Source organism: Ostrinia nubilalis, chromosome 9, assembly GCF_963855985.1.
Source record: "Ostrinia nubilalis chromosome 9, ilOstNubi1.1, whole genome shotgun sequence".
Taxonomy (NCBI): domain Eukaryota; kingdom Metazoa; phylum Arthropoda; class Insecta; order Lepidoptera; family Crambidae; genus Ostrinia; species Ostrinia nubilalis.
This window is the reverse complement of record NC_087096.1, coordinates 8,358,245-8,382,788: the sequence shown is the minus strand read 5'-3', so window position 1 is coordinate 8,382,788 and position 24,544 is coordinate 8,358,245. Positions and strand designations below refer to the sequence as shown.

General features: G+C 35.1%; 1 protein-coding gene across 1 annotated transcript; it reads left to right on the top strand.

Annotated features, from left to right (window-relative positions):
- The first annotated feature begins 137 nt into the window (after positions 1-137).
- Positions 138-24,497, top strand: LOC135074550 (sodium-dependent nutrient amino acid transporter 1-like). The gene is made up of 14 exons (XM_063968873.1): positions 138-316; positions 1,903-1,986; positions 5,699-5,966; positions 6,316-6,529; positions 13,815-13,858; positions 14,020-14,167; positions 14,253-14,331; positions 14,452-14,555; positions 15,042-15,228; positions 20,935-21,111; positions 21,615-21,714; positions 21,892-22,071; positions 22,831-22,925; positions 23,075-24,497. The coding sequence occupies exons 1-14, from the start codon at positions 314-316 to the stop codon at positions 23,240-23,242; spliced, it is 1,851 nt and encodes a 616-aa protein (XP_063824943.1). The 5' UTR covers positions 138-313; the 3' UTR covers positions 23,243-24,497.
- Positions 24,498-24,544: the final 47 nt, after the last annotated feature.

The following is a 24,544-nucleotide window of genomic DNA, read 5'->3' as shown; positions in this document are numbered from 1 at the left end:
TTTAGCAAGTCGGTAGAGACTCAGGCAAATTGTTCAATTATCTCGTTTGGAATGTGGACAAAGCCACGGGCGATGGTTGGATAGATAGATATGAAAAGAATCCTTAGCCGCAGACGGACGTTGGCTTGCGGCCGATAGTATTTTATATAAAACCCGTGCAGATACTACGTGAGCTCTCAATCGCCTGTTGAGCGTGACTTAGTCTTGCTTAAGACCAGCCAGCCTTGGTAGTGCGGTATCGTTATGCATAATTAAGTGATAGTCAATTGTTTTGAGACCTCGTTAAAAGACTGAAGTGACAAAGTGATACAAAATGGTGAGAGGATTATATGACATGATCTTGTGTTACTGTGTTCATTAGCTCTACCACTTATTGGATTTACAAAAAGAGAAAAATTATGGTTGATTTTTATTTATTAATTAATTACCCTTCGCGGTCTTAAAATGTTTTTGCACAACGGATGCGTACGATAACGATGTCGTTGACTTGTGGTAGTTAGAATGGTGAACTGTTTATTTATTTGAAGTTAAGTGAATGTTATTGAAATATTTTAGATAGGTAGGCATAATTATTTATAACTCGATATTTTTAACTATTTTGTAGGAGTTAATCGGCTGAAAGCTTCATAATAATTAGTATGTTATACAAGTTATGTTACAGCTAGTGTATGTTTAAGATTGTAGGTATGTGTGAGTGGTACCTATAAGCTGAAAAAATCAAGCCTGATCCCAAATTCTTTTTCAATGTGGTAACGGTTATCTAAATTACTGTAAATAAAATAACTACAGTATCGATTTATAAAATTCTATCACCATTAGAATCCTACGTTTGCTGGGTCAGCTAGTGTAGTTATAAATAATGTAACATGTAAAATTTTGATAGGACAATACTTAAATTATTAATGTAGTAAATATCAACCGCCGTAAAATATCGCATCCATCTTAACTATGCTTTTGATGTTTGAAAATCATGGACTTTCATGCGTTTCTAATCTTATTCAATCAAGAGTCTGAAAACATCTTATAATTAAGATATTATAAGATATAGATCAAACCAAATATGTAGATATGAGCAACCATGGTACACAACGACTCTACATTGAATTGTCAAAAATCAAAACTTTTTTATCCACTTGTCGTCTGATGGAAAGGGATAACAAACAGTCTGACTTTTCACAGATTTAAAAGTATTGGTTAAATAAGCTTTTTTTAAGGGAATCGTTAGAATGTTTTTGCTTATCAATTTACTATTTCTTGATTTTTGTGTTTGATTATATACCTAGTACGAGTAAACTTCTGTATTTATGTTACGGTAAATGTGATAAATTGAAAATTATGAATAATCGCCGGTTATTATGAATAATTACCGTCAGTTGAGGTAAAAGTAATAAATGAATTACATTATCAGTGATTATTTAATAATGTAACCTTAATACTATGAAATATCATAAAAGAACAATGGCTCATGTATAGTGCTTGAGTACAGCCACACATTTTGAATGTTTTGATATCATTTATATTAATATAATTTGGCATAATGAGTTTCGACTGTTTCTTGCTTAACATTACTTTGCCATAAATAAAGCCCATACCATATTGTTTTGATTTAAAGTGAAAAATAGGTTAAGGTGCGGCGGGGGTGGCCCTTGGGCCACCCCTAAGCCGCCTATTTAGTTTTATACACACATAAATGATCTCATATTAATCACATTTACCAAATCATGCGGTAATTATTCATAATAACCGGCGATTATTCATAATTTTCACATTTATCACTTTGATCGTAACATTTATACGAGTAGTAGTAGAGAGTAGATGCTTTTGTTTTCTTTTACTGAAAGTCGAATATTGTTTTATTAATATGAGGTTTTCATTTAACGTATCAATGCTTTGTATTTTCAGAGTCAAACCAATGGAGGTTTTGTTGGAGACCAACCTACGAAAGCACCCTCAGAAGACAAAAAGTCCAGTCAAGATGTTGTTAAGGTAAAATGCACAAAATATATCAATGGACAGCGAAAAGGAAGCTATAGGTTTTAATATTAGCCTAGGTTCTAAAAACAGTGTTTATTTATAAAAAACTCCATCTAAGTTTCACACTTACTTTCGAATACTACGGTAATATAAAAATAGCAAATCAACAGTTTAATAAGAACCTACCTTCAAATAACTTCCGCAACTTAGCTTCGTGTCGCATATTTTTCTAAGGTTACACGCATTATTTTGACCTACTTATTGAATATTGAGGGTCAACAAGCTTTAAAGCAGAGTTTTGTTTGCCAATTAGGCAAACAAGATAATTTTTGGAGATCAAAAACGATGATTTTACCTTGACAAGTTTTCCTCGCGGTTTCTGCTTTTAATTCGGTTTCATACTGTCAAAGATAGATCAGATGTGCCTGCCCGATGACTAGGTACTTAGATCTAAAAGTCATTAAACAGAGGACCATAACATTTTCCATTCCAGGTACATATCATATGTGCTACAAATAAGAATAAGTATAATGTTGTGCCATTATAGATTTCCTTTAAAGTCACTGAAGAAGCACGTGTTGTTTCAGTAGTTTTCCGGATTTTCCTCTTCAAAACTAAAAGATAAATAGTAATATGTATGTATGCATTATGTACAGTAAAACATTTCACCTTTGTTAAAAACGTTTGTTTAGCAGGCAAAGAGTAAAAACATTTTCAACTAAGTATGTACTTATTTGACTTTGATGATTTGACTACTTTTAATTTTTTTATTTATAATTCTCTTGTAATACATACAAATATATCATATGTATGTATTTGTAAATACAGTCCCGTTTACACAGTTTGTCCCATAAAGTTAAATAAATGTATATTAACTTTATTTATGATTTGTCCACGGGATCTGATAGAGTCTTCAACTTTCTAATAAGTAGTTGATAGTCCAGTAGAATTAGCTTTTAAATCGGAAATAATTCCTACAAAAGATTTTATTGTTTTAATGGCTTCATTGGTTGCCCATTAAGACTCTCCTAAGTTTTCGACTTCGACAGAGTTGTGCTTAAGTGGTGGGGGCCCCCGAAAGGGGCATTTTTTCGGTTTTCCGGTTATACCGCGTAAAGAACTTACCCTATCAAAAAGTAGTCTTCATGACGGTTGAAGGGCACTTAATCCTGCATTGAATAAGACCAAATTCATATGTTTTGGACAAACCGCTTTCGCGCTAAAGTTCGGCAAAGTAGAAAATATACGTATAATTAATGACCCTCTCCATGTCCAATGGTTTGTTACCCACAGGCTTCCAAGTCTTGAAAAGGGTCACCTCAACCAGTGTAACCCTATCAAGGCTTACGAGCTTGATGCGCCTATCCTTGTTCGTCCCAGCCGTTCCTTAACTGCGGTTGCTGCACCTCTTCCTGGCACTCACCTGAACGACTCTGTGTTACCTACTGTGGCTGCCCCTCTTCCTTGTATCCTCCTGCATGACTACGTTGCCTAGCCGTATGCCTGGTCTAAGGTTCGACGCCAAAAATCAACAACAACAAGTTCATATTAAAACGCTGAAGAGTTTTTTGTTTGTTTATTTGAACGCGCTAATCTTAAGAATTACTAGTTTGATTGAAATCATTATTTTTGTGTTGAATAGCTCATACATTGAGGAAGGCTATAGGATATATACAATCACTCTACGACTAATAGAGGCGAAGCAGTAAAGAAAAATGTTGCAAGCACGGGAAATAGTATTTAAACTATTTTCACTCCTACGAAGTTGATTTTGTGGCGTCGAACCTTGGACCAGGCATATGGCTAAGCAATGAAATCGTACAGGAGGGTACAAGGAAGAGGGGCAGCCACATTAGGTAACACAGAGTCGTTCAGGAGAGTGCCAGGAAGAGGTGCAGCAACCGCAGTTAAGGAACGGCTGGGACGAACAAGGATAAGCGAATCAAACTCGTGAGGCTTGTTAGGGTTACACTGGTTAAGGCGACCCTTTACAAGGCTTGGAAGCATGTGGGTAACAAGCCATTGGACGTGGAGAGGGTCATCAATTATACGTAATTACGTATATTTTCTACTTTGCCGAACTTTAGCGCGAGAACGGTTTGTCCAAAACATATGAATTTGGTCTTATTCAATGCAGGATTAAGTGCCCTTTAACCGTCATGAAGACCACTTTTCGATAGGGTGATACCCTTTACGCGGTATAACCGGAAAACCGAAAAAACGCCCCTTTCGGGGGCCCCCACCACTTAAGCACAACTCCGTCGAAGTCGAAAACTTAGGAGAGTCTTAATGGGCAACCAATGAAGCCATTAAAGCAAAAAAATCTTTTGTAGGAATTATTTCCGATTTAATCAATTTTTGTGTTTAATTCTACTGGCCTATGAATGGAACTAATGGATACTTTTAAATAATAAATCTGTAGAGAGGTCAATTCTGTACATGAAATATATTTTCAAAATAACTATCAGGGGGTGATTAGTGATCGATACTGATGCCAAAAAATGCAATCAGTAAAATTTTTGTCTGTCTGTCTGTCCGTCTGTATGTTCCTTATAGGAACAAAAACTACTCGACGGATTTTAACGAAACTTGGTACAATTATTCTTCATACTCCTGGGCAGGTTATAGTATACTTAGGAATTCCCACGGGAACAGGTATTAGCGGGAAAATCCTTTTGTATGAAATATCTAAACCGCTTAAGTTAGACGCATGAATTTTGGCATGTAGGTACCTTAGTAAACTTAAAGCTTAGTTACAACAAGTAATTCCCGAAATTCCCACGGGAACGGGAATTAGCGGGAAAATCCTTTTGTATGAAAAATCTAAATCGCTTAAGTTAGACGCTAGAAATTTGGCATGCAGGTACCTTAGTAAACTTAAAGCTTAGTTACAACAGGATATTGCAAAATTCCCACGGGAACGGGAGTTAGCGGGAAAAAACATTTGCATGAAAAAATCTAAACCGCGTAAGATAGATGAAGGGGGTAAAACGGGATCCACGCGTACGAAGTCGCGGGCGGCCGCTAGTTCTTAATAGTTGAGTTTTACACTTCGCGATCTAGTTAACATACTATGCGTTGACAAGGAAAATAATAATTTTGCCAGGATATTGATAGTACGCAACATACCTGGTGCCAATAACCATAAAGATAAAGTTGAACCCTTTATCGTTATTTCGACTGATAGCACTGGAATTGGATACGTCTTGAATTAAACGTTGAAATTAATTTATCTATTTATTATGCTGTGTCGTATCAGCGTAGTAAATTATATGTAGATACCTTAGATACCCACATAAATCTATACAAAGCCGCCTTGAACATTTTAAAGAAAAAATACTTTGAGTATGTTCACCTTCAAACTAGTCTAAACAAAGTCACGAAATCAGAAAATTCGTTCCACTCATTTCCCTCTAACTCTTTATTGACTGGAGTCTAGATACTTGCTTGATTTTATTTGGTACTTACATTGTTTTCAGTAGTTGCCTTACATAAATTAACAGCATTTACCACAGCCTTTACATATAGGTCTACATAGTCTAGTAGAAGTTCTATAATACTTCGCTGATGTTAGCAACCGTATCAACCGCATCAAAATGCAAAATACCTAACACCTGAATAACAGTTACCTATTTAAGATGCTTCATCTTCTGTTGCACTTACAGTAGGTTTTCACTCCATGTTTTTTGTGGCGGAGATAGCTAAAAACTTAGAAACTTTTCAGGGTGATCCGGAAGGAGACCAGCCCGAGCGTGCTGTATGGGGGAATCAGATAGAGTTCCTCATGTCATGCATCGCTACATCCGTCGGACTTGGCAACGTGTGGCGGTTCCCCTTTGTGGCCTATCAGAATGGCGGCGGAGCTTTCCTCGTGCCCTACATCATTGTACTGTTCCTGATTGGCAAGCCTATGTACTACCTCGAATGTGTGATTGGCCAGTTCAGTACCAGAAATTCTGTCAAAGTGTGGGCACTGGCGCCAGCTATGAAAGGTAATTGAAAAATGTACCCTAATACCTACACGCTTAGCTTCACGTTACCGATCCATGTAGGTAAAGCTTTTTCAAAATCAGGAACAGCTCCACAAAAAATATAATTTACCTACTTGTCAATTTAATGATTCTGGTTTCCGTCTGGAATTCATTTGTTTATTTTTTTCTTTTTATCACAAAGTTTTCAAGCAAGGCTTTCGGGAAAATCTTGCCAAGCATATTTGAACCTGTTCCCACTGTTAGACGAAGCTGAATAAATTGCACACGAGCATTATTTTTGTGGGCAATTATAGATAACTAAAACATTTTTATGTAGTACGTAAATTAATGTGTTCAAAAAATCTTTCAGGGACTGGCTACGCTCAAGCTCTAACATGTGGCTACATCCTCTCGTACTACGTGTCCATCATCGCACTGTGCCTGTATTACTTCGCGATGAGCTTCCAGCCGACCCTCCCGTGGGCTCTGTGCGAGCCCGAATGGGAGAACTGCGTGCCCTCTGCCCCAGGCCACAACATCACCATCACGAACGAATCTACTAGCAGTGCTGAGTTGTTCTTTTTGTAAGTTTGTTTTGTTTTAAAAAACTAAAGCGATTTGACAAATTTGATAGGTACAGTTGATTTTCTATGAATATTGTTATAATAATAATAATAATAAATAAATTTCTTTATTAATTGTAACATAATACAGAGACTTTAAAAGAACTCTGATTTCCGAACTAGGTATATAGAATACCTGTATCTCAGAAGATCAGCGCCCTCTTCCACAGATCATAAACAAAGAAAAATTAAAAGTGTTAATAAAGATTGAATCTTAAACAATGTTCACAAACAAAAAAACTGATAAAATAGTACATTGTGAGGTGTATGAGTTTGAGGTGTATCGGTGTGTGTGTGCGTGTGTGTGTGGTGTGTGTGTGTGTGTGTGTGGTGTATGTGTGTGTAAGAGCAAATTATTTCTGTGTGAGCTAAAAACGTACTTTTAAAAGTTCCTCAGTCTTCTGGTAGTCAAGCGTAAGCAGCCAGTTTGTTACTTTAATTTTGCATTCATATACAGTACCAGGATAAAAGTTCAGAAGTTTGTTGGCTTGATTATACAGTGTGTCCGGGCATGTAGTGATCAAACTTTAAGGGCGTAATCTATGGACAATTTTATCGATGAAAATACTTCAAATTTGGGGCCTGACCCATTTCTCGAAAAATTACATCGATTTAAGTTTTTAATTTTTAGTTTACACCTCTTCTTTAAAAAACAAGTGAAAGCGTGGGTAGCTTAACATTAATAGGCAAATATTTTATATTATGCTATAGCCAATAAAATTATCTATTAGTAGAAGAAGAAAGCAGACACAAGTTTCATACATTTTATGGGAGTAAGAATGGATTTAATTAGAAAAATACATTACTTTTTTCACTTCTTTTTCAGTTATTTTCCAACACAAGAAAAACCAGGTCGTTAAGGTATGATTTATTTGCATTGTATTTTTAGTATTTGAGCTATTCTACAAAATGAATGTAAATTTATTAGTCTACGTCTATTAGTTTCGACGTAATTGTTGAACAAAGATACCCCTTCCCAGCGGTTTCCATAGTAATCGGAGTAGGTTGTGTGATTCTTTCAGGCAGTGCATTTTCGCATGTCGCGTGCGCTATGGAAACCGCTTGGAAGGGGTAGCTTTGTTCAACAATTACGTCGAAACTAATAGACGTAGACTAATAAATTTACATTCGTTTTGTAGAATAGCTCAAATACTAAAAATACAATGTAAATAAATCATACCTTAACGACCTGGTTTTTCTTGTGTTGACAAATAACTGAAAAAGAAGTGCAAAAAGTAATGTATTTTTCTAATTAAATCCATTCTTACTCCCATAAAATGTATGAAACTTGTGTCTGCTTTCTTCTTCTACTAATAGATAATTTTATTGGCTATCGCATGATATAAAATATTTGCCTATGAATGTTAAGCTACCCACGCTTTCACTTGTTTTTTAAAGAAGAGGTGTAAACTAAAAATTAAAAACTTAAATCGATGTAATTTTTCGAGTAATGGGTCAGGCCCCAAATTTGAAGTATTTTCATCGATAAAATTGTCCATAGATTACGCCCTTAAAGTTTGATCACTACATGCCCGGACACACTGTATAAATAAATGGATAGAAAGTAACTTTGTCGACTGGCCAATGCAGTTCGACACTTGGGCACTTCAATTACATTCTTGATTACACGCCTCCCACTAGTTCTCTCAGCGATGTATGGAGTGAATTGATGTTGTCTGGTAATAGTCCGCAAAAAGAATAGTTGCCTTACAGTTAGGACAGAACACTTTTGATACAAGGCAACAGTCGAAAATCTGAAGGGGCTAAAAGTCATTGTTTTTAGCAAGGATCTCTGTGCTCTTTCAATTTGGATCATGTGAGATTTGCAGGCGCCTCCCCAAACGACAATACAATAGCCAAGAACTGATTGTGCTAATGCAAAGTACACTTTTCGCAAAAGGTCTAAATTGGCCGCATACCTTAGCCTCTTGAAAACCCAAATGAGTTTTCGAGTACGTGATGTAAGTAGCTCAATATGTTGTTGCCAGTTAAGTCGGTAATCTAGTAAAACACCGAGGTATTTAATGGAAGAGGATTTTACAATAGAAAGGCATGTGCACGAATTCTCAAATTTAACGTCACAAGAATGAGCTTTGATGACTAAATCACTAGATTGCACCTTAGAGGCTGAAAATTGTAAGAAAGTAGTTTTGGAAAAATTTAGTGTTAGCAAGTTTCGATTAAGCCATTCAATCACCTTGCGCAACCCAACCTCAGCCCTACCCCGCACCTCGTCCCAAGTCAATCCATGAAACACAAGTGCCGTGTCATCAGCGTATGTGATGACTTTGCCAGAATCAAGCGACATTTGGCATAGATCATTGATGTATATCAAGAATAGACTCGGACCCAGGATACTACCTTGCGGGACTCCATAGGACACATATTCTTCCCTGCTGATATATCTTCCTATCTTGACCTGCTGGACACGGTCACGAAGGAAACTAGAGTAAATAGAAAGCGCGTTACCTCTTATTCCAATCCGCTCTAGCTTGTCCACAAGCCCAGGAATCGAAACAGTGTCGAAAGCCTTGGCGAGGTCCAGGAATATACCAATACACTTACGTTTGCAATCCAAATTATGAGAAACAAAATCTACAAGTGTACGCACAGCATCTTCCGTACTTTTTTTAGGCCTGAATCCAAATTGACAATCTGATAAAATTCTGTTATTTTCCAAAAACGACATTAGTCTCCTATTTAACATAGTTTCAAGAATTTTTGACAATGAGGTAAGTACTGATATTGGCCTATAATTCGTAACACTGTCTCGACTCCCACCCTTGTGGACTGGTGTAATAAGCGCTTTCTTAAAGGCTCTGGGGAAGACACCATGATCAAAGCACAATCTCAGAACAATAGTAAGTGGTGGAACAATAATATCCTTTGCCATTTTTAAGAATTTATTAGGAATTGAATCATACCCCACCGCACAGTCAGTCTTTAGATTTAAAATGATTGATTCAGTTTCAGCTTCATCAGGTGGTAACATTCCCATAGAATTGGCCAAAAATGAAGCTCTAAAAGAAGTTAAATCTCCAGTATCCATCGGGCGTGCAATTTTATCAGCCAAATCCTTACCAATGCTTGCAAAGAAACCATTGACACAACTAACAGATTTATCGGGGTCATCTGACAGGCGTAAAAGTTCGTCAGGATTTGATTTTTTGTTAGGTGCGTCAATAATTGATTTGATAGCAGACCAGGTTTGTTTATTATTCTTAGCGGTATAGATCAAAGATCTATCGTATTGGGTTTTGACTTTCTTAATGAGCGAGTTACAGAAATTTCTGTATCGCTTATAGCAGGTTTCCGCTTCGGTGCTACTAGGATGGGCCCTGGCCCTTTCATGTAGTTTATCACGATGTTTGATGCATCTAAGCAAACCCGGGGTGATCCAGGGCTTTATAGTTCTTTTTCTTCTAGGGATTCTAATTTCCCTCGTATTACTAGTTACAGCAAAAGAAAGCTTATCGACAAATGATTGTGCAATCTCTTCAACACTTGAGAATGATGTTACAAATGAGAAATCCACCTGTTTGAGATGATCTAAGGCATCCACGAGGTTACTTTTAATGGAGTAAGGATTACAAGACATTTTAGATTTTTCCCTATCTAAATTGAGTATAATTGAGGCGTGATCAGTTATTGTGGAATTAATTACAATTACTGTTGCTGACATACGGGATTTTATCAATATGTGATCTAGGCAGTTATTTAATCTTGTTGGAAAGGAATGTCCCGGAAGTAGACCAAGCTCAGCGGAAAGATTAAGATATGAGGAGCTATTTCTATCGCTGCTACCTATCTTTATATCAATGTTAACATCGCCTATCAAGACAATATTATCTGCACGTATTGGCATAATTATGTTTTCTAGCGATTGAAGAAAACCATCAGTGTTATATATAGATGGTGACCTATAAGTACAAACTATGACAATATCTGGGACAATATTTAGCACCATGAAGTTAGCACCAATCGGGTCTGGTTCTTCAACAGTACATCTGAGATCTTCCTTTATGTATATAACAATTCCATCATTTTGGTTCAAATATTTTTTAGAATAGTAACATTTATAGTTATCAAGAGTCGGTGGCAATTTGTGTTCACTAAGCCAGCATTCCGTCAAAACAATGACATCATTTTCAAAATCAAGCCTGGCAAGGTGAGCACAAAAGTCATTGAAATTCCTGTAAATACTACGAATATTTTGAGTGATAATGTTTAAAGAATGATTACCTCTTGCCTTAATTATTTTACTGCATGAGTCAGTGTCACAAAGATGAGCTGTCGCCACAGTAATATTACACTGCACAACAGCATTTCTGATGATTGGGTTATGTTACATGATATTAGTCCAATTTTTAATGACGATTTCAAATCTGTGATTGAAATATCTGTATCAGCTCTGGTTAAAAAAATATGACACTTGGGTCTTTTTGTAAAAAAACACTCTTTTTTTAGAGATGATCCTATTTTATGAAGTTGTTAAGTTGAAAAAACTTTCTTTTATTTGACTTCCTTGCTGATGCTGAAGGCAGACAGCTCTTCTGAATGATTCAACAGCAGTCAGCCATCATGTGTGCATTCCAGTGGCCCTGATAGCGTCCCTCTATCGTACGAAGGCCCTGGTGGATTTGCTCGCCATGTTCTTCACCTAGATCCTTAAGAGTTGTTATAAAATTGTTCAGGTGATTGCGAAGAGAGTGTAATTCGATGTTTATATTACATCCAACCAAAAAAACATGTTTGTAAGTGACTCATACGTTGTTCGATGTGTAAGAATAGTAAGATTTTTTCGGATTTTCCAAAAAAAAAATTAAAATGCCAAAATAACTCATTCTATGTCTTTTCGGAAGACTTGAAGATCCTAAATCTCTAAAACGATCGTTTATACCATCTTGGCTACATGGTTTTGAAAATTTCGGGTCACATTCAAAGTCTCTACCACACTTACAGTTTTCGCCTCAATATCCTCATGTGAAGTATCAACATGAGGTTCAGGTGACTTCTTAGGGTTGAAAAGACATCTACATGCCAAACGTATGCAAGGAATTACCATTTAGTTCAATATTTTTTGGTTAATACCATTTTTGTTCAAAAATAAAAATAACAGTCATCGCGATGGTACCCTCCTTTCAGATCATAGCGGTTTCGTACCTAAATCTACACATATTCTTATTTGTTTATAAACGTAAAAACTCAACGCATCTTTTCCACGCCTTTTGCGGAATTCAAGGCTTATCTTTCATTTCCACTGGGTCCCCAAACTAATTTATGTAAGCCAATTTTACGAACTTTGTCACATTTAAACGGATTATTTAAATACATCCTCTCCGCAAATGAAACAAAATTGATTTAGATCAATCACACAAACACTTCTTAATGCTACCATATTAAATCATACAAAGAAAACATAGTATTTTTTGAACTGTCGGCGAATTAAGACTGAAATTTAGCAATTTTTGAGTGAAAGCTATAACACGTAAACAAGAGCTGCTACGAAAAAATGGACGGCAGATTCAGAATCAGCGACGTCAAATTAGTTAACATCATGTAATGAAAGTCAATCATCAGCCAAAAGTTGCAATTTTGTTGTGCAGTGTTATCAATATCCTCAGATATATTGTTCGTCATTTGTTCAAGGCCTGTTACGATTAATAGAACTTTCATCACATACATTAAAATCAAAGAAGAAATGTGGTGGAAACTGAGATGCAAGATGACCCAGCATATTATAAATATTTTTATCGATCCGCAAAAAACCAAGGCTATACCTAAGATCAAATTGAATGCAACTGGTATAAAAGCATGATTTGATTTTGAATAAGTTATAGACCAGAGTGTGTGCAAAAATATGTCCAAAGTTACAAGGTTATTTGTTATTAAATTTTTTAAATATAGCTCATTAGTGTTTGTGTAAATAAGTGTTTTGGTGTGTAAAAATAGTATCTTGTTATTTACTAAGTGTGTAATAATGTGGTAAATTTGTGTTTGGATGTGTAAAGTGTTGGTTTTTATGTGTGGGATTAGTGTTTTCATGCGTGTACTTAAAAAAATACTTGAATCAAAAACAATAAATGTTTCCAAATATAAGATAGGTTGGTATGAAAGTAGCGGTTGAGGTGAGGCAACTAGTCACTTTTCTAGACGTAATTTAGAAAGAGCATCCTCGGAGTCCACAAGTATAAACCGTTCATTCGAATCCCGTCGGAGGTAAATTTTCCCGTATGATATCCAGCAAAATTTATAAGAATTTTCAGCAGCAAAGTCACGAGCCAGACGAAACAGCTGATGTCCTCTCGGCGACAGGCTTTCAGAAATGAAAATCGGTTTCTCAGGTCCATCAAATGAGAGAAGTTTAGTATTGAATTTGTTTGAGCTGTTTTTGCGATTATATTCGCGAGTTTTTTTTATAATTTTGTCTCTCTTTACAGCACTAACAAAATCCACCACCACTGTGCCTGGCTTATCTGACTTGCTTCTGGTGCGAAAAACTTCTTTTATCTCCTGCTGCTGAACCTGAACGCCCAAAACATTTCCCGTTTTTATCATGACATCGCATAAATCGTCCTTAACTTTTATCAAGATATCAAGATTATGTTCATGATATAAGATACTATTTAGTAGACACTGATCAGTGATCACGCAAGTAGATATCACTTGGATATTCCGAGTACAATTAAAGTACAATTAATTGAAATATGTTTTGGAATTCACCTCAATTTTTAATCAAATGCAAATTACGAATTAGGTAATTGTCTTTTCAAAACTATTTTGTCAGAAATTGCTTACCATAAACTTTGAATTTTCTAATATTTTGGTATTTTTACATTACATTATCTACATAAGTAAGTAAAGTATCTATGGACAATCAGCAGCCCAGTGTAAGGTTTATCTACTTGTTTAAACAATTAAATACCAAGGAGTGTAATGCACTGATGAGTAACACAATATCTTTCAGAATTAAAAAATAGAGTTTCATGTACAGATTAGAAATCATCACTTCACACTGTAAACAAATAACTGTATTAATCAGTAAACTACGCTATCTACGCCAAGATCTGATATAATTTAATACGCTTGGTTAATACGGACAACTGGTTAGTGTTTTATTTTTTCTTTACCGATATAATATTCAGAATTACCTACCCATAGTAAAGAGGTTCATTCATTTATGTAATCCAAAATGCCATTTTCAGTCACACTTTTCTTAATAACTTACACAATAATTCTTTCACAGAAAGACTGTACTAAGACAAAGAGAAGGCATAGAAGGAGGTCTTGGTAAGTTTTTCGATTAAAATAATTATTCGAATATTGCTTAATAATAAGAGCCTACGCTCAAAAGTACTCATAGAAGAGACTGGCTGGTTTTTGATGACAATTTTAATTTATTTTAACGGTAAAGTCTAAATATGTATAGTTTATAAATAAATGTTTCGCAGGTTTGCCTCTCTGGGACCTGACTCTGTGCCTGCTAGCGTCCTGGGTGATTATTTTCGTTATTGTGGCACGAGGAGTGAAAAGTTCAGGAAAAGCTGCCTATTTCCTAGCTCTCTTCCCATACGTAGTGATGATCATTTTACTTATTAGGTATGTACGAGTACGTACATGGATTACTTTATTAAATTAAGCAGTTATTATCTATATTTATCACATTATTTCTTTTATATTACAGTACATCGATCCTGAACGGTGCTGGTAACGGTATCCTATTCTTCCTCACTCCTCAGTGGGAAAAAATTCTCGAACTCGATGTAAGTACCTACCTGTATTATGTTTCTATTTTGACTACAACCATGTTGGTATCATGTTTATTTATATTATGAGAAACATATAAATTAAAAAAAAAATTAACCAATTTATTATAATTTCAGGTATGGTACGCTGCAGTCACTCAGCTATTCTTCTCCTTATCAGTGTGCACCGGAGCCCTTGTGATGTTCTCATCGTACAACGGGTTCAGGCAAAACGTATACAGGTAGGCGATAAAACGTTATCACGGAACTGGATGCCGGCATTAACAAATATTTTTTATAGATTAATGGATGGTAGGTATAACATAATGATAAAAAATACCACGAAAGTGGCAGTGAGTTTTGGTGGGAAAAACCGGACGTTTCCGTTTAATGTTTTGAAACTGCATCTATTAGATAGTAATGTGTTGAGGGAAATATACGTTCCATCTTCAATTTTTATTTTCTTCTCACTTTCCATATTGGTCCCAACAATTTAACAGCTGACAAAGATTTTCATTGCATGTGAGACAACCAACATCCATCATCAATGTTTCGAGAAGTGTTCTTAATGCTGTTGTTATCAATATTATCCTAGTACAGATGTACTCGTTTAAACTCGTATAGGTCTCTTTGATTACGATTAGCAAAAAATATTAGCAGAGAAAGTATTCTAAGTACATCTTAATTGCTGAGCAGAGAAGTCACAACTTAAATTTTCCGTTTTTCAGAGACGCCATGATTGTGACCACGTTAGACACCTTCACGAGTCTGTTGTCAGGCATCACCATTTTCGGCATCCTTGGCAACCTGGCGTACGAGCTCAACCAAGATGTGGCTGACGTCGTCGGCTCCGCTGGAACAGGACTTGCTTTCGTCTCATACCCTGATGCAATTGCCAAGACTTTCATGCCTCAGGTAAACTATGTAGTTAAATAAAAGATAAGACAGTTGTTTAGATAAACAAAAATTGCAATGTAAGCACAAACATTTAAAGCCTTCCTATTTGATGATGCAGTGGTGAGAGAAAACTCATTATTTGGAAAAAAAAATCCGTGTCTCGGGGAGGGTTGTTAAACCGTATACAGGATGGAATTTTGAAATGCCACCTGGAGGGAAAGTGACCCGGTGACCCGGTTTTCGCCATTTTAAGAATTTTGTAGACTTTGAGGCTATATCATTTTACAGTTTTTGTTATCGGGTATTTCTTCGGAGGCAAAATTTTCGATATCTTTGGGTATATTTCTGTAACCAACTAACAAAATGGCATGCAATATTTTTTTTCGTATAGCTTAGCTATAGCCCTATCTGGCGCAAATTACATTTTTTACATAATTGCTGTCTTTATACAAAATAAAAATATTTGAAGTGTGATTCTCTGATTCATATGGTGTGTCCGTTAGCCATTTTCCGGAACAAAATGGTTGATGTAGCATTTTCCTTTTGATATATCAATATCGTCAGTTGCAGGTTCACTTGGGGTAACTGACAAAATACAGTTTTTCAGTAGAGCCGTTTAAAGTTTTTTTTCGTCTTAAATCGGACATAACTTTTTTTCTATTTAACCTTTTTTGGATCTGTTTTTACAGAAATGCTTAGAATTCTACGCGGTTTTAGATTAAATAAAAAGAATTATCTAATATGTCTTAGTTAAGGAAATAAATTACAGTTACACCAATGTATTTTTGTACTTTTGACAGTTACACTAATTTTACACCAAACTTTTGGAAAAAACATAGGTCAAATTGGCGTAAGTACTGCCCAAAGTTAAAATAATTTGATGTATTTGCTGATTTTGCTGGGTTTTGTTTACTTAGTTGCTGTATAATGTATGTAAAAGTATTAAAAAATAAGAGAATTCATGAAAAAAATAACATTTTGTCGTTTTCCTTATTTTTTTTAAAATTTTATTAGAAGTAACTTTTATTTTATTCATTAAAAAATGTTAAAAAAGCCACAAAAATCAAGAAAATATATGTATTTAATTTTTTTAAGACAGAAATATTGAAATAACTAAAGTATTACTTTGAAACTAAGCAATTTGAATATTTTTTTAAGCTTTGACTTACCAATACCGTATTTAGCTCTACGGGGCAACTTAAACTGAAAACAAAAATGTATTTAATTTCCTACCTCTTTATAGCAATGTTGAATTAAGGTCATGAGTACTACAACAGTAAAAGTAACAAATAACAACAGGTTAATGTTAGCAACGCGCAGTGACGCCTAGTTGGCTGGATAGTTTGCTCAATTTCAATTTTTTTTTGTTGAGCTAACTTTGACTTCTTTAACTGATACTGCTGGTATAATAATAATGTAATATGCCTAAAACTTTCTAAATTCCTATTTTATTTCATATTATAAACCTTAGCAAATCAGTGTTATTGCAAAGTTTTGTAGCAAAATTTTTACATTATTACAGATACACCAATTCAACCTGGTAAAATTATTACAATGTCAGTTACACCAAAATTGTGAAGGAAATCTGAAAAGTTCACACCTGAAAATGTCCGTGTTTTTTTAAAGCTAGAATTTTTTTACGTATACCATTCGAAAGAGCAGAAAAAACTAAGAAAAACTGTATATTTAACTCAAAAACCGTATTTTGTCAATTACCCCAAGTGAACCTGCAACTGACGATATAAATTAAAATTATTTCGAAAGCTAATGAGTTGTCCTTCTACAAAAAAAATGTGTCATAATTTTAATTAAGTTAGTTTGTTCGCAAAAAAATAAATAAGCAGTGTCCGGCATAAAATACTGATTCATATGGCGTGAGCTGTTCTTGACCATAACTGGTCAGGTTTTAATCATGAGAGTCTGGTTTCTGGCGTGGAGGCAAGCCCATCTTGCAACGGATGATCTAGAAGGCAGACGTGGAGCTGGTTGGCTTAGAACCCGGTGTGACGAAGGCAAATACTTGATTCATCTGTGCTTGGTTCAGGTGGCATGCTGATTACAATGCCTACTTTATAAAATTACATTATTGCATTAAAAATCTAATCTGTCTTTCTTGTGATGCTTTTGGGTTATAGATTCATGTAGAAAAATGACAACACTGTAGTCTGTATGTATGACGAGTTTTGCTCGATTTTAGGCAAAAAACTGATTTATCTGTGCGTGATTCATATGGTCAGGGCCCTATATGAATCATAAAATAAATTAGTTTTTGGTCTTTCAAGCACCAAAAAAGGGTTTTTTAACTAAGAATGACATCCCAGACTGCATATCACTTAAGACCAGGTGCGATTACGGTCTTGTTATGAATAAAAAAAACATTATCATTTGTGTTTAAACAGTAAATAAGTAGTATATCCGTTAAGCTAGTAACCATAACACAAGCATATTTGTTGCTTATTTTGTAGCTAAATAGCGCTGTATGAAATTGCCCAACGATTTATTTATTTTTATTATTATTTCAGCTACACTTATGGCGTCCATAGCACATAATACTAAACTGCTGAGCATAGGCCTCCAATGATTTCGAGATTAACTGATTGCCATTGCCACAACCTCTATAAGCTCATCTCACCTTCTTCACCTTGTAGGTGGACGTCTTAACAACAATAGCTTGGATAAGTGATACAGCTCGGTAGAGTCATCTAAAATATCTTAGTGCCATAAGATGAAAGTCTACATCCAGTGTGTGTTTATCAATGATGACAAATTGTATTGAAAAGCGGCCTCTCACCGTAGGCTTACGAACCACGAAGTTGCATAGTGTACTATGGAGAGGACTATGCTTGTTTTTTTTTTTGTCAATGGAATCTGAAATGAGGAGATCCGTAAACGATCTAAAGTCGCATGGTGGCATAGTCCGATGTTTTAGCAAACTGAAGTGATAATGGGCAGGACACATAGTATACAGAAATGATGGCTGATGGGATACCACGTTTCTGGAGTGGAAGCTACGTGCCGGAAAGCTCAGTGTAGAACGTCATTATGTAAATCATTGGGAGAGGCTTATGTTCAGTTGAAATGATTATGATGATGACAAAATATTATGGATGTATAATAAAGTTTCAAAAAAATGTTTTTTCACGAATTATTTTGGAATCGTTGCATTTTTTCATAACAACAGATCATTGTTTTTGTTATAATATGATTATTTTCTTAATTTAGAGCCAATTGTACATGAATATCATAAATTTTATTTCCATTTTTGATTAATATGTAACAAATTCTGATTCATATGGGCACAAAATATTTGAACGTCGATATCTTGAAAACTACTTTACAAAAACGAGTCCCTAATCAAAATATATGTTATTGGGTGTACCTATTTTCATATGAGTCTATGTTACAAACCTAAAATTGAATTTGAAATTTGTCCATATGAATCAGCCGAAGAATGCGATTTCGAAGAAGTGCCCTATCACGGACTTATTTCTTGTAAAAAGTGATTAAATATATTTAGATCTAGCCTAAGGATACATTTTTTTTCATAATGATTCAATGGAAAAATAATCCTGTAGAAAAGAAAAATAAATGGGAATTTGTGCCATTTTTGGCCAGCTTTACCCCATTTCTGGCCACAGTCATGTGCCAGTTCTGGCCATCAAAATTCATCAAAAATAAAAAGCAGATAATTCAAAGTAATAAAAAGTTTATTCGAAAATAGCATATTTTACGACCATCAGTCTTTATTTAGAGAAAAATAGCTAACATAATATTGACGACAAATCTATACATATAATAAATCTGTAAAGAGGTCAATTCTGTACATGAAATATATTTTCAAAATAACTATTAGGGGGTAATTAGTGATCGATACTGATGCCAAAAAGGCAATCAGTAAAATTTTTGTCTGTCTGTCTGTCTGTCCGTTTGTATGTTCCTTATAGAAACAAAAACTACTCGACGGATTTTAACGAAACTTGGTACAATCATTATTCATACTCCTGGGCAGGTTATAGTATACTTAGAAATTCCCACGGGCACAGGAATTAGCGAGAAAATCCTTTTGTACGAAAAATCTAAACCGCTTAAGTTAGACGCTTGAAATTTGGTATGTAGGTACCTTAGTAAACTTAAAGCTTAGTTACAACAAGGAATTCCCGAAATTCCCACGGAAACGGGAATTCGCGGGAAAATCCTTCTGTATGAAAAATCTAAACCGCTTAAGTTAGACGCTTGAAATAAACTTAAAGTAAACTTAAAGCTTAGTTACAACAGGATATTGCAAAATTCCCACTGGAACGGGAGTTAGCGGGAAAAAACATTTGTATGAAAAAATCTAAACCGCGTAAGATAGATGAAGGGGGTAAAACGGGATCCACGCGTACGAAGTCGCGGGCGGCCGCTAGTATGAAATTACAATTAAGGAGATCAATATTAACCTATAGTATAGGTTTATGCGGTGAGTACTGGAACAATTTTCTTTTCATAACACCGATTTTTTTAGTATTTGGTTTCGATGGAGGCATTATAATCGTAACTCTGAAAATGAATAGATTACTTATATCAAAATAGCCAAGTTGAAAAATCACGATAAAAACTAAATGGCCAAAAGTGGGGTTCTACGTGCACCACTTTTGGCCAGTCATGTGGCCAAAGATGGGAAAATTCAATTATTCTGGCTCCATTAATGGCCACCTCTCATAAACCCACTTAATAAACAAATAGCGATAAAATATCATTAGTAACACTTAGACAGTGTATTCTTTATTAAGGATTAACATAAACAATTAAAAACATAAGAAGGATTTAAAAAATAATGATTGTTTACTCACCCGCTCGCCTTAGCCTTTTTGCTAAGACTTAAAACAATTAACGCTTCTCAAAAAATAATGACTTGTTGGATTGAAGTGAAGCTTGACACATCAAAGCTGTTAACGCTATCAGTGTTGCTAATATTAGATATTTTTATTCCCGTAAACCATAGAGTAATATATTTGTCTTTGCCTTAGTTATAACGATTTGAAGTTCTAAATGGCCACAAAGGGGTCGGTGGCCACAACCGGGTCACTTGCCTACTCTTAATACTGTACATAGAAAATTTTACTCAAAGAAAACATTCCTTTATTTTTGAAAGGAAATAGAACATAACATTCAAAGATTTCCAAAAATATGCTTGCCACACCCGGGAATCGAACCAACTAAAATCTGTTAAAAATTACACCCTACAGGGTGTAAATAAATAAAAATACATTTTTATTGCATCGATCGTTAAGGTTAAGTATAAGGATAAAATCTCTCAAACAAACTTGATAAATCAAATGAAAGGAAAACCATGAAATCTTAAATTATTGTAATTATTTACAAAAAATTTTATGGTATGCTGGTAAATTTTCGAAAATCTTTAAATGTTCTGTTTCTTTTCAAAAATAAAGGAATGTTTTCTTTGAGTAAAATTTTCTATCTACAGTATTAAGGGTACTTTCCCTCCAGGTGGCATTACAAAATTCCACCCTGTAGATTCGGGTTACAATTGTAGAAAAAGATGCGCTTTAAATCTACTGCTTAAAGTTTACAGTTTATCTTTAGTTTTTTAGTGAGTAAAGTTAATAACTTTCAGATTTAAAAAATAAATTATTTATAACTAGATAGGTCGTGTCTACTGGGCTACGAGCCTACGAATGAGTTAAACATTATACGTAACAGTTTCTATGTTTTCTATTACAGCTTTACTCCGTCCTCTTCTTCCTGATGATGTCGGTACTTGGAGTAGGCTCTGGGGTCGCGCTGCTGTCCACCATCAATACGGTGCTCATGGATTCATTCCCCAGAATTCGCACTGTCTACATGTCAGCCATCTGCTGCACAGCTGGCTTCGCGATCGGCTTGATTTATGTCACACCAGTGAGTACGGACTATTCCCACCTTGTTCCCACTCCTAGTCCTGTTTAGTCAGGATGTACAGCTTGACCGCCAATAAAAACTTAAGGCCAAGTTTGTCTCGGGAGAAAGTTAATCTGACATTGGACCAGCAACGAAATTAATCATCTATAGGCACATAGGATGAGTTGAAGTAACTTTAAGTGGATGAATTGAATAATAGATGCTAGACCTCTGATGCGGTTTTGATGAAGTAGTCGAGGAAGAGGAGACTGTGTTGTCACCTTGTTAAATAATTAATTATGCAAAATATTAAAAGGTTCTTAGTTATTTACAAGTTTAGAATGTTTGTTCAAGTAGGTAACTGGTTAGATTAATTTTGAATGGCTCAATGATGAAGGCCACTGTTTTATATGAATATAGATATTCATAAATAATTACGGATTACTTGCACGGATAGTCTGTTTACAAGCAATACCCGTTTTGCCTTAAAAAATATCATAAAGCAAACAAAACTCATGTTTCAGGGAGGACAATTCATCTTGGAACTTGTGGACTACTACGGTGGAACGTTCTTGGCGCTGTTCAGTGCTATTGTTGAGATTATTGGAATCTTCTGGATTTACGGTAAATGTTTTGATATTACACTAAACTAGCTATTGGCTATTGCCATCAATATTGCGTGTTTACACAGTGATATCCAAATTGGTTTCCATTTGGTTAAACTACTGTATGGGTCTCGTAAGGCCTTTCTTTGATTTGAATTTTGATTTGACTTGATCGTGGTTTTTTCTATGTTTTTAGGTTTGGAAAACATCACCCTGGACATTGAATTCATGTTGGGCATCAAGACGTCGTTCTACTGGCGATGCTGCTGGGGCTTCATCACGCCCGCGCTCATGATCGTCGTCTTCGTGTACGCGCTGATCTCCTACGAGGCTTTGGAGTTCGGAGGATACTACATCTACCCTGATGCCGGATATGGTATGTAGACTTAAATCTTTTAAGATCCTTTACTAGCTTCATCATCAGGTTATTCAGTCTTCGCTGCAGGCGCACGACCTGCTCTAAGTTATCAAAGGTTAATAGAGGATTTGGTTAGAGCCAAATGGAGGATTTGATTAATCATACTAATATGTATTTTATATTTAAGAGACTAAGTTTGTAGCTTTGTGAGTTTAAAGGAAGTCATTTCTGGAACGAAACGAACTTTTTTGAAAACGATTTCATTGACTAGAGCCGTGGGTTTTATGAATTACGATTTTTTTTAGCTCAAATAGGTACTATTTTGGAAAAGCCGGTTATGACCGGAAAGTTTTAACTTCTTTATCACTTTTTGTACCAGATATTAGGTGTAGGTATTTAATAAGTTACGGTCTGATTGGCGTCGTTAATACATTGTCTTTTTCTTGAGGAATGTTTTCATGCGCTCCTAGCGTGAGCTTTATAAGGTCAATATTGTGATTACAAACGGATCGTCACTGTGTTAACATTGTGTTGGTGATAGTGAACTTATCTTATCTGACAATAATATCACCGAATATTATCATCAAAACGTGACTTTGTAGATAAGATGAAAGCTTCCAACAAAATAATACAATATTTATCATCTGGTAAAGCTACCGTCAGGTAACCTTACGTATTAGACTTAGTTGAATTACTACTCGTATGTCCTACCTAAACAATAGTTAGCTAGTTTTTATAATAGATTCGTGTTTAACCATTCTTTATGCTTTATTTCAGTGGCCGGGTACCTGATGCTCCTCGCGGGTATTGCCTTCGTGCCAATTTTCATGTTTATCACCATGTACAAAAACAGGACTGGAAATTGCACGGAGGTAAGAAATGAAAATACACACAAATTATTAACTACACACCTAATAACCGCAGGTTATGCAGACGATTTCGTTAAATATGCACAAACTAGGTTTTCGTAAGCAAACTATATGTTTTTCGTGTAAAACTATGTTGTATGTTTTTGATGCAGACCGCAAAGAAATCATTCCGACCAAAGAAGACCTGGGGTCCTCGGGATCCAGTGCTTCGGGAAGAGTGGAACATGTTCAAACTGAACGCACGAGCTGACCGGCAGATACAGGGCGCCTCCTTCTTCAGGCACATCTGGAACATCATGACGGGCGGCTACAGGCGCTGACACTAGTGTTATTCCAAAGAGTTTGTAAATAGATAAATCGATAATTAAACACACGTCAATACTTTTTTATCGTGGAAAGCCTAGGTCGATTGACTTCATTATCATTTGGTAGCAATATAAATTCAAATAGATAGGTACTAGCAGCGGACGGCCAAGTTATATTGCAGAAAACTGTTTCTTTACAAAATTAAACCTGTTCCAGTTTGCTATTTCGCTTTCAATATTGTGCCCAAATACTATATGCTCTAACTACATTGTTGGTCAGTATATTTTGATTATTAAATAAGGTAACCAACCGTTTACATCATAATTTATGAAAAGTTGACTCTACCTATTTATCGCACACCTGTAGGTAAATTATTTTTTAACCCAAGCAAACTCTTACACAAGTGAGTTTAGCTTTAAAAAGATATTAAAATGCCATTTTGTACTATCAAAATAATAATGGTGAAATAAACAGCTTAAAAGTTCAAGTCATCAGTTGCTGACCTCCTGACGTAGATAATATTAACAATGTGCCTAACATACTTAGAAATATAAAATAATTACGAGTAGAGTAGGTATATTTTATGGCTGTGTGAAATGTCCTAGTTATAGTAGATAGATTATTTGTATTTAATAAGTCTATGTTGATCTTAATATAAATTATGTAAGCGATCAATTTATTTATTGCATTTTATAATTTTGTTAAAATGTTAAAATATCCAATTAATATGATTTTTAAAATTTTATTTTGATTTTTATCTCCTTATGGACACGTTGAGGTTTAAACCATCTTAGCATAATGTATTGCAAGATAATCTTTCATCTTACAGATCTAAAACCATGAAATGACTAAATTAGCATAGATGCTTCAAAGGAAACTTCCACTGGGAAAGACCGCATCATTCTTATAATTATTACTTCCGCTGCGTATTGTTTAGCAACAATCTAGTGAGTATCTATGGAGTCAGGCATTAACTTAAACACATAATAGCTGTGTCCTACTTAAGTCACGGTGATGCGATAGAACAAGCACAGACGCTAACTGCTAAGGTATGTGAATGAAAATCCGCAACATAAGTAATCCAATGCGCATTTTAATTGTTATTGTTGTTATCTCACCGTTTATTCTTGCTGAATGAATTACCGTAGCACCATGTAGCACATTAGATACTCTACTATTCCGTCATTGTTTCACTTCATGTAAAACAAAGTGTTACAAGGTTTTGTTTTTCATATTTTTTTTTTAAATTAAACATATTTAGTAATTTAATTTGTGTTTTATTGATGTTAACATAATATGCTTTTGGTTAAGTTACA

What these genes read in the sequence shown, in the direction of transcription:
- LOC135074550 (XM_063968873.1), top strand. An exon ending in ATGATCATTTTACTTATTAG is followed by an intron (nt 14,168 to 14,252) that starts GTATGTACGAGT and finishes TTTATATTACAG; the next exon opens with TACATCGATCCTGAACGGTG. An exon ending in CTACCCTGATGCCGGATATG is followed by an intron (nt 22,072 to 22,830) that starts GTATGTAGACTT and finishes GCTTTATTTCAG; the next exon opens with TGGCCGGGTACCTGATGCTC.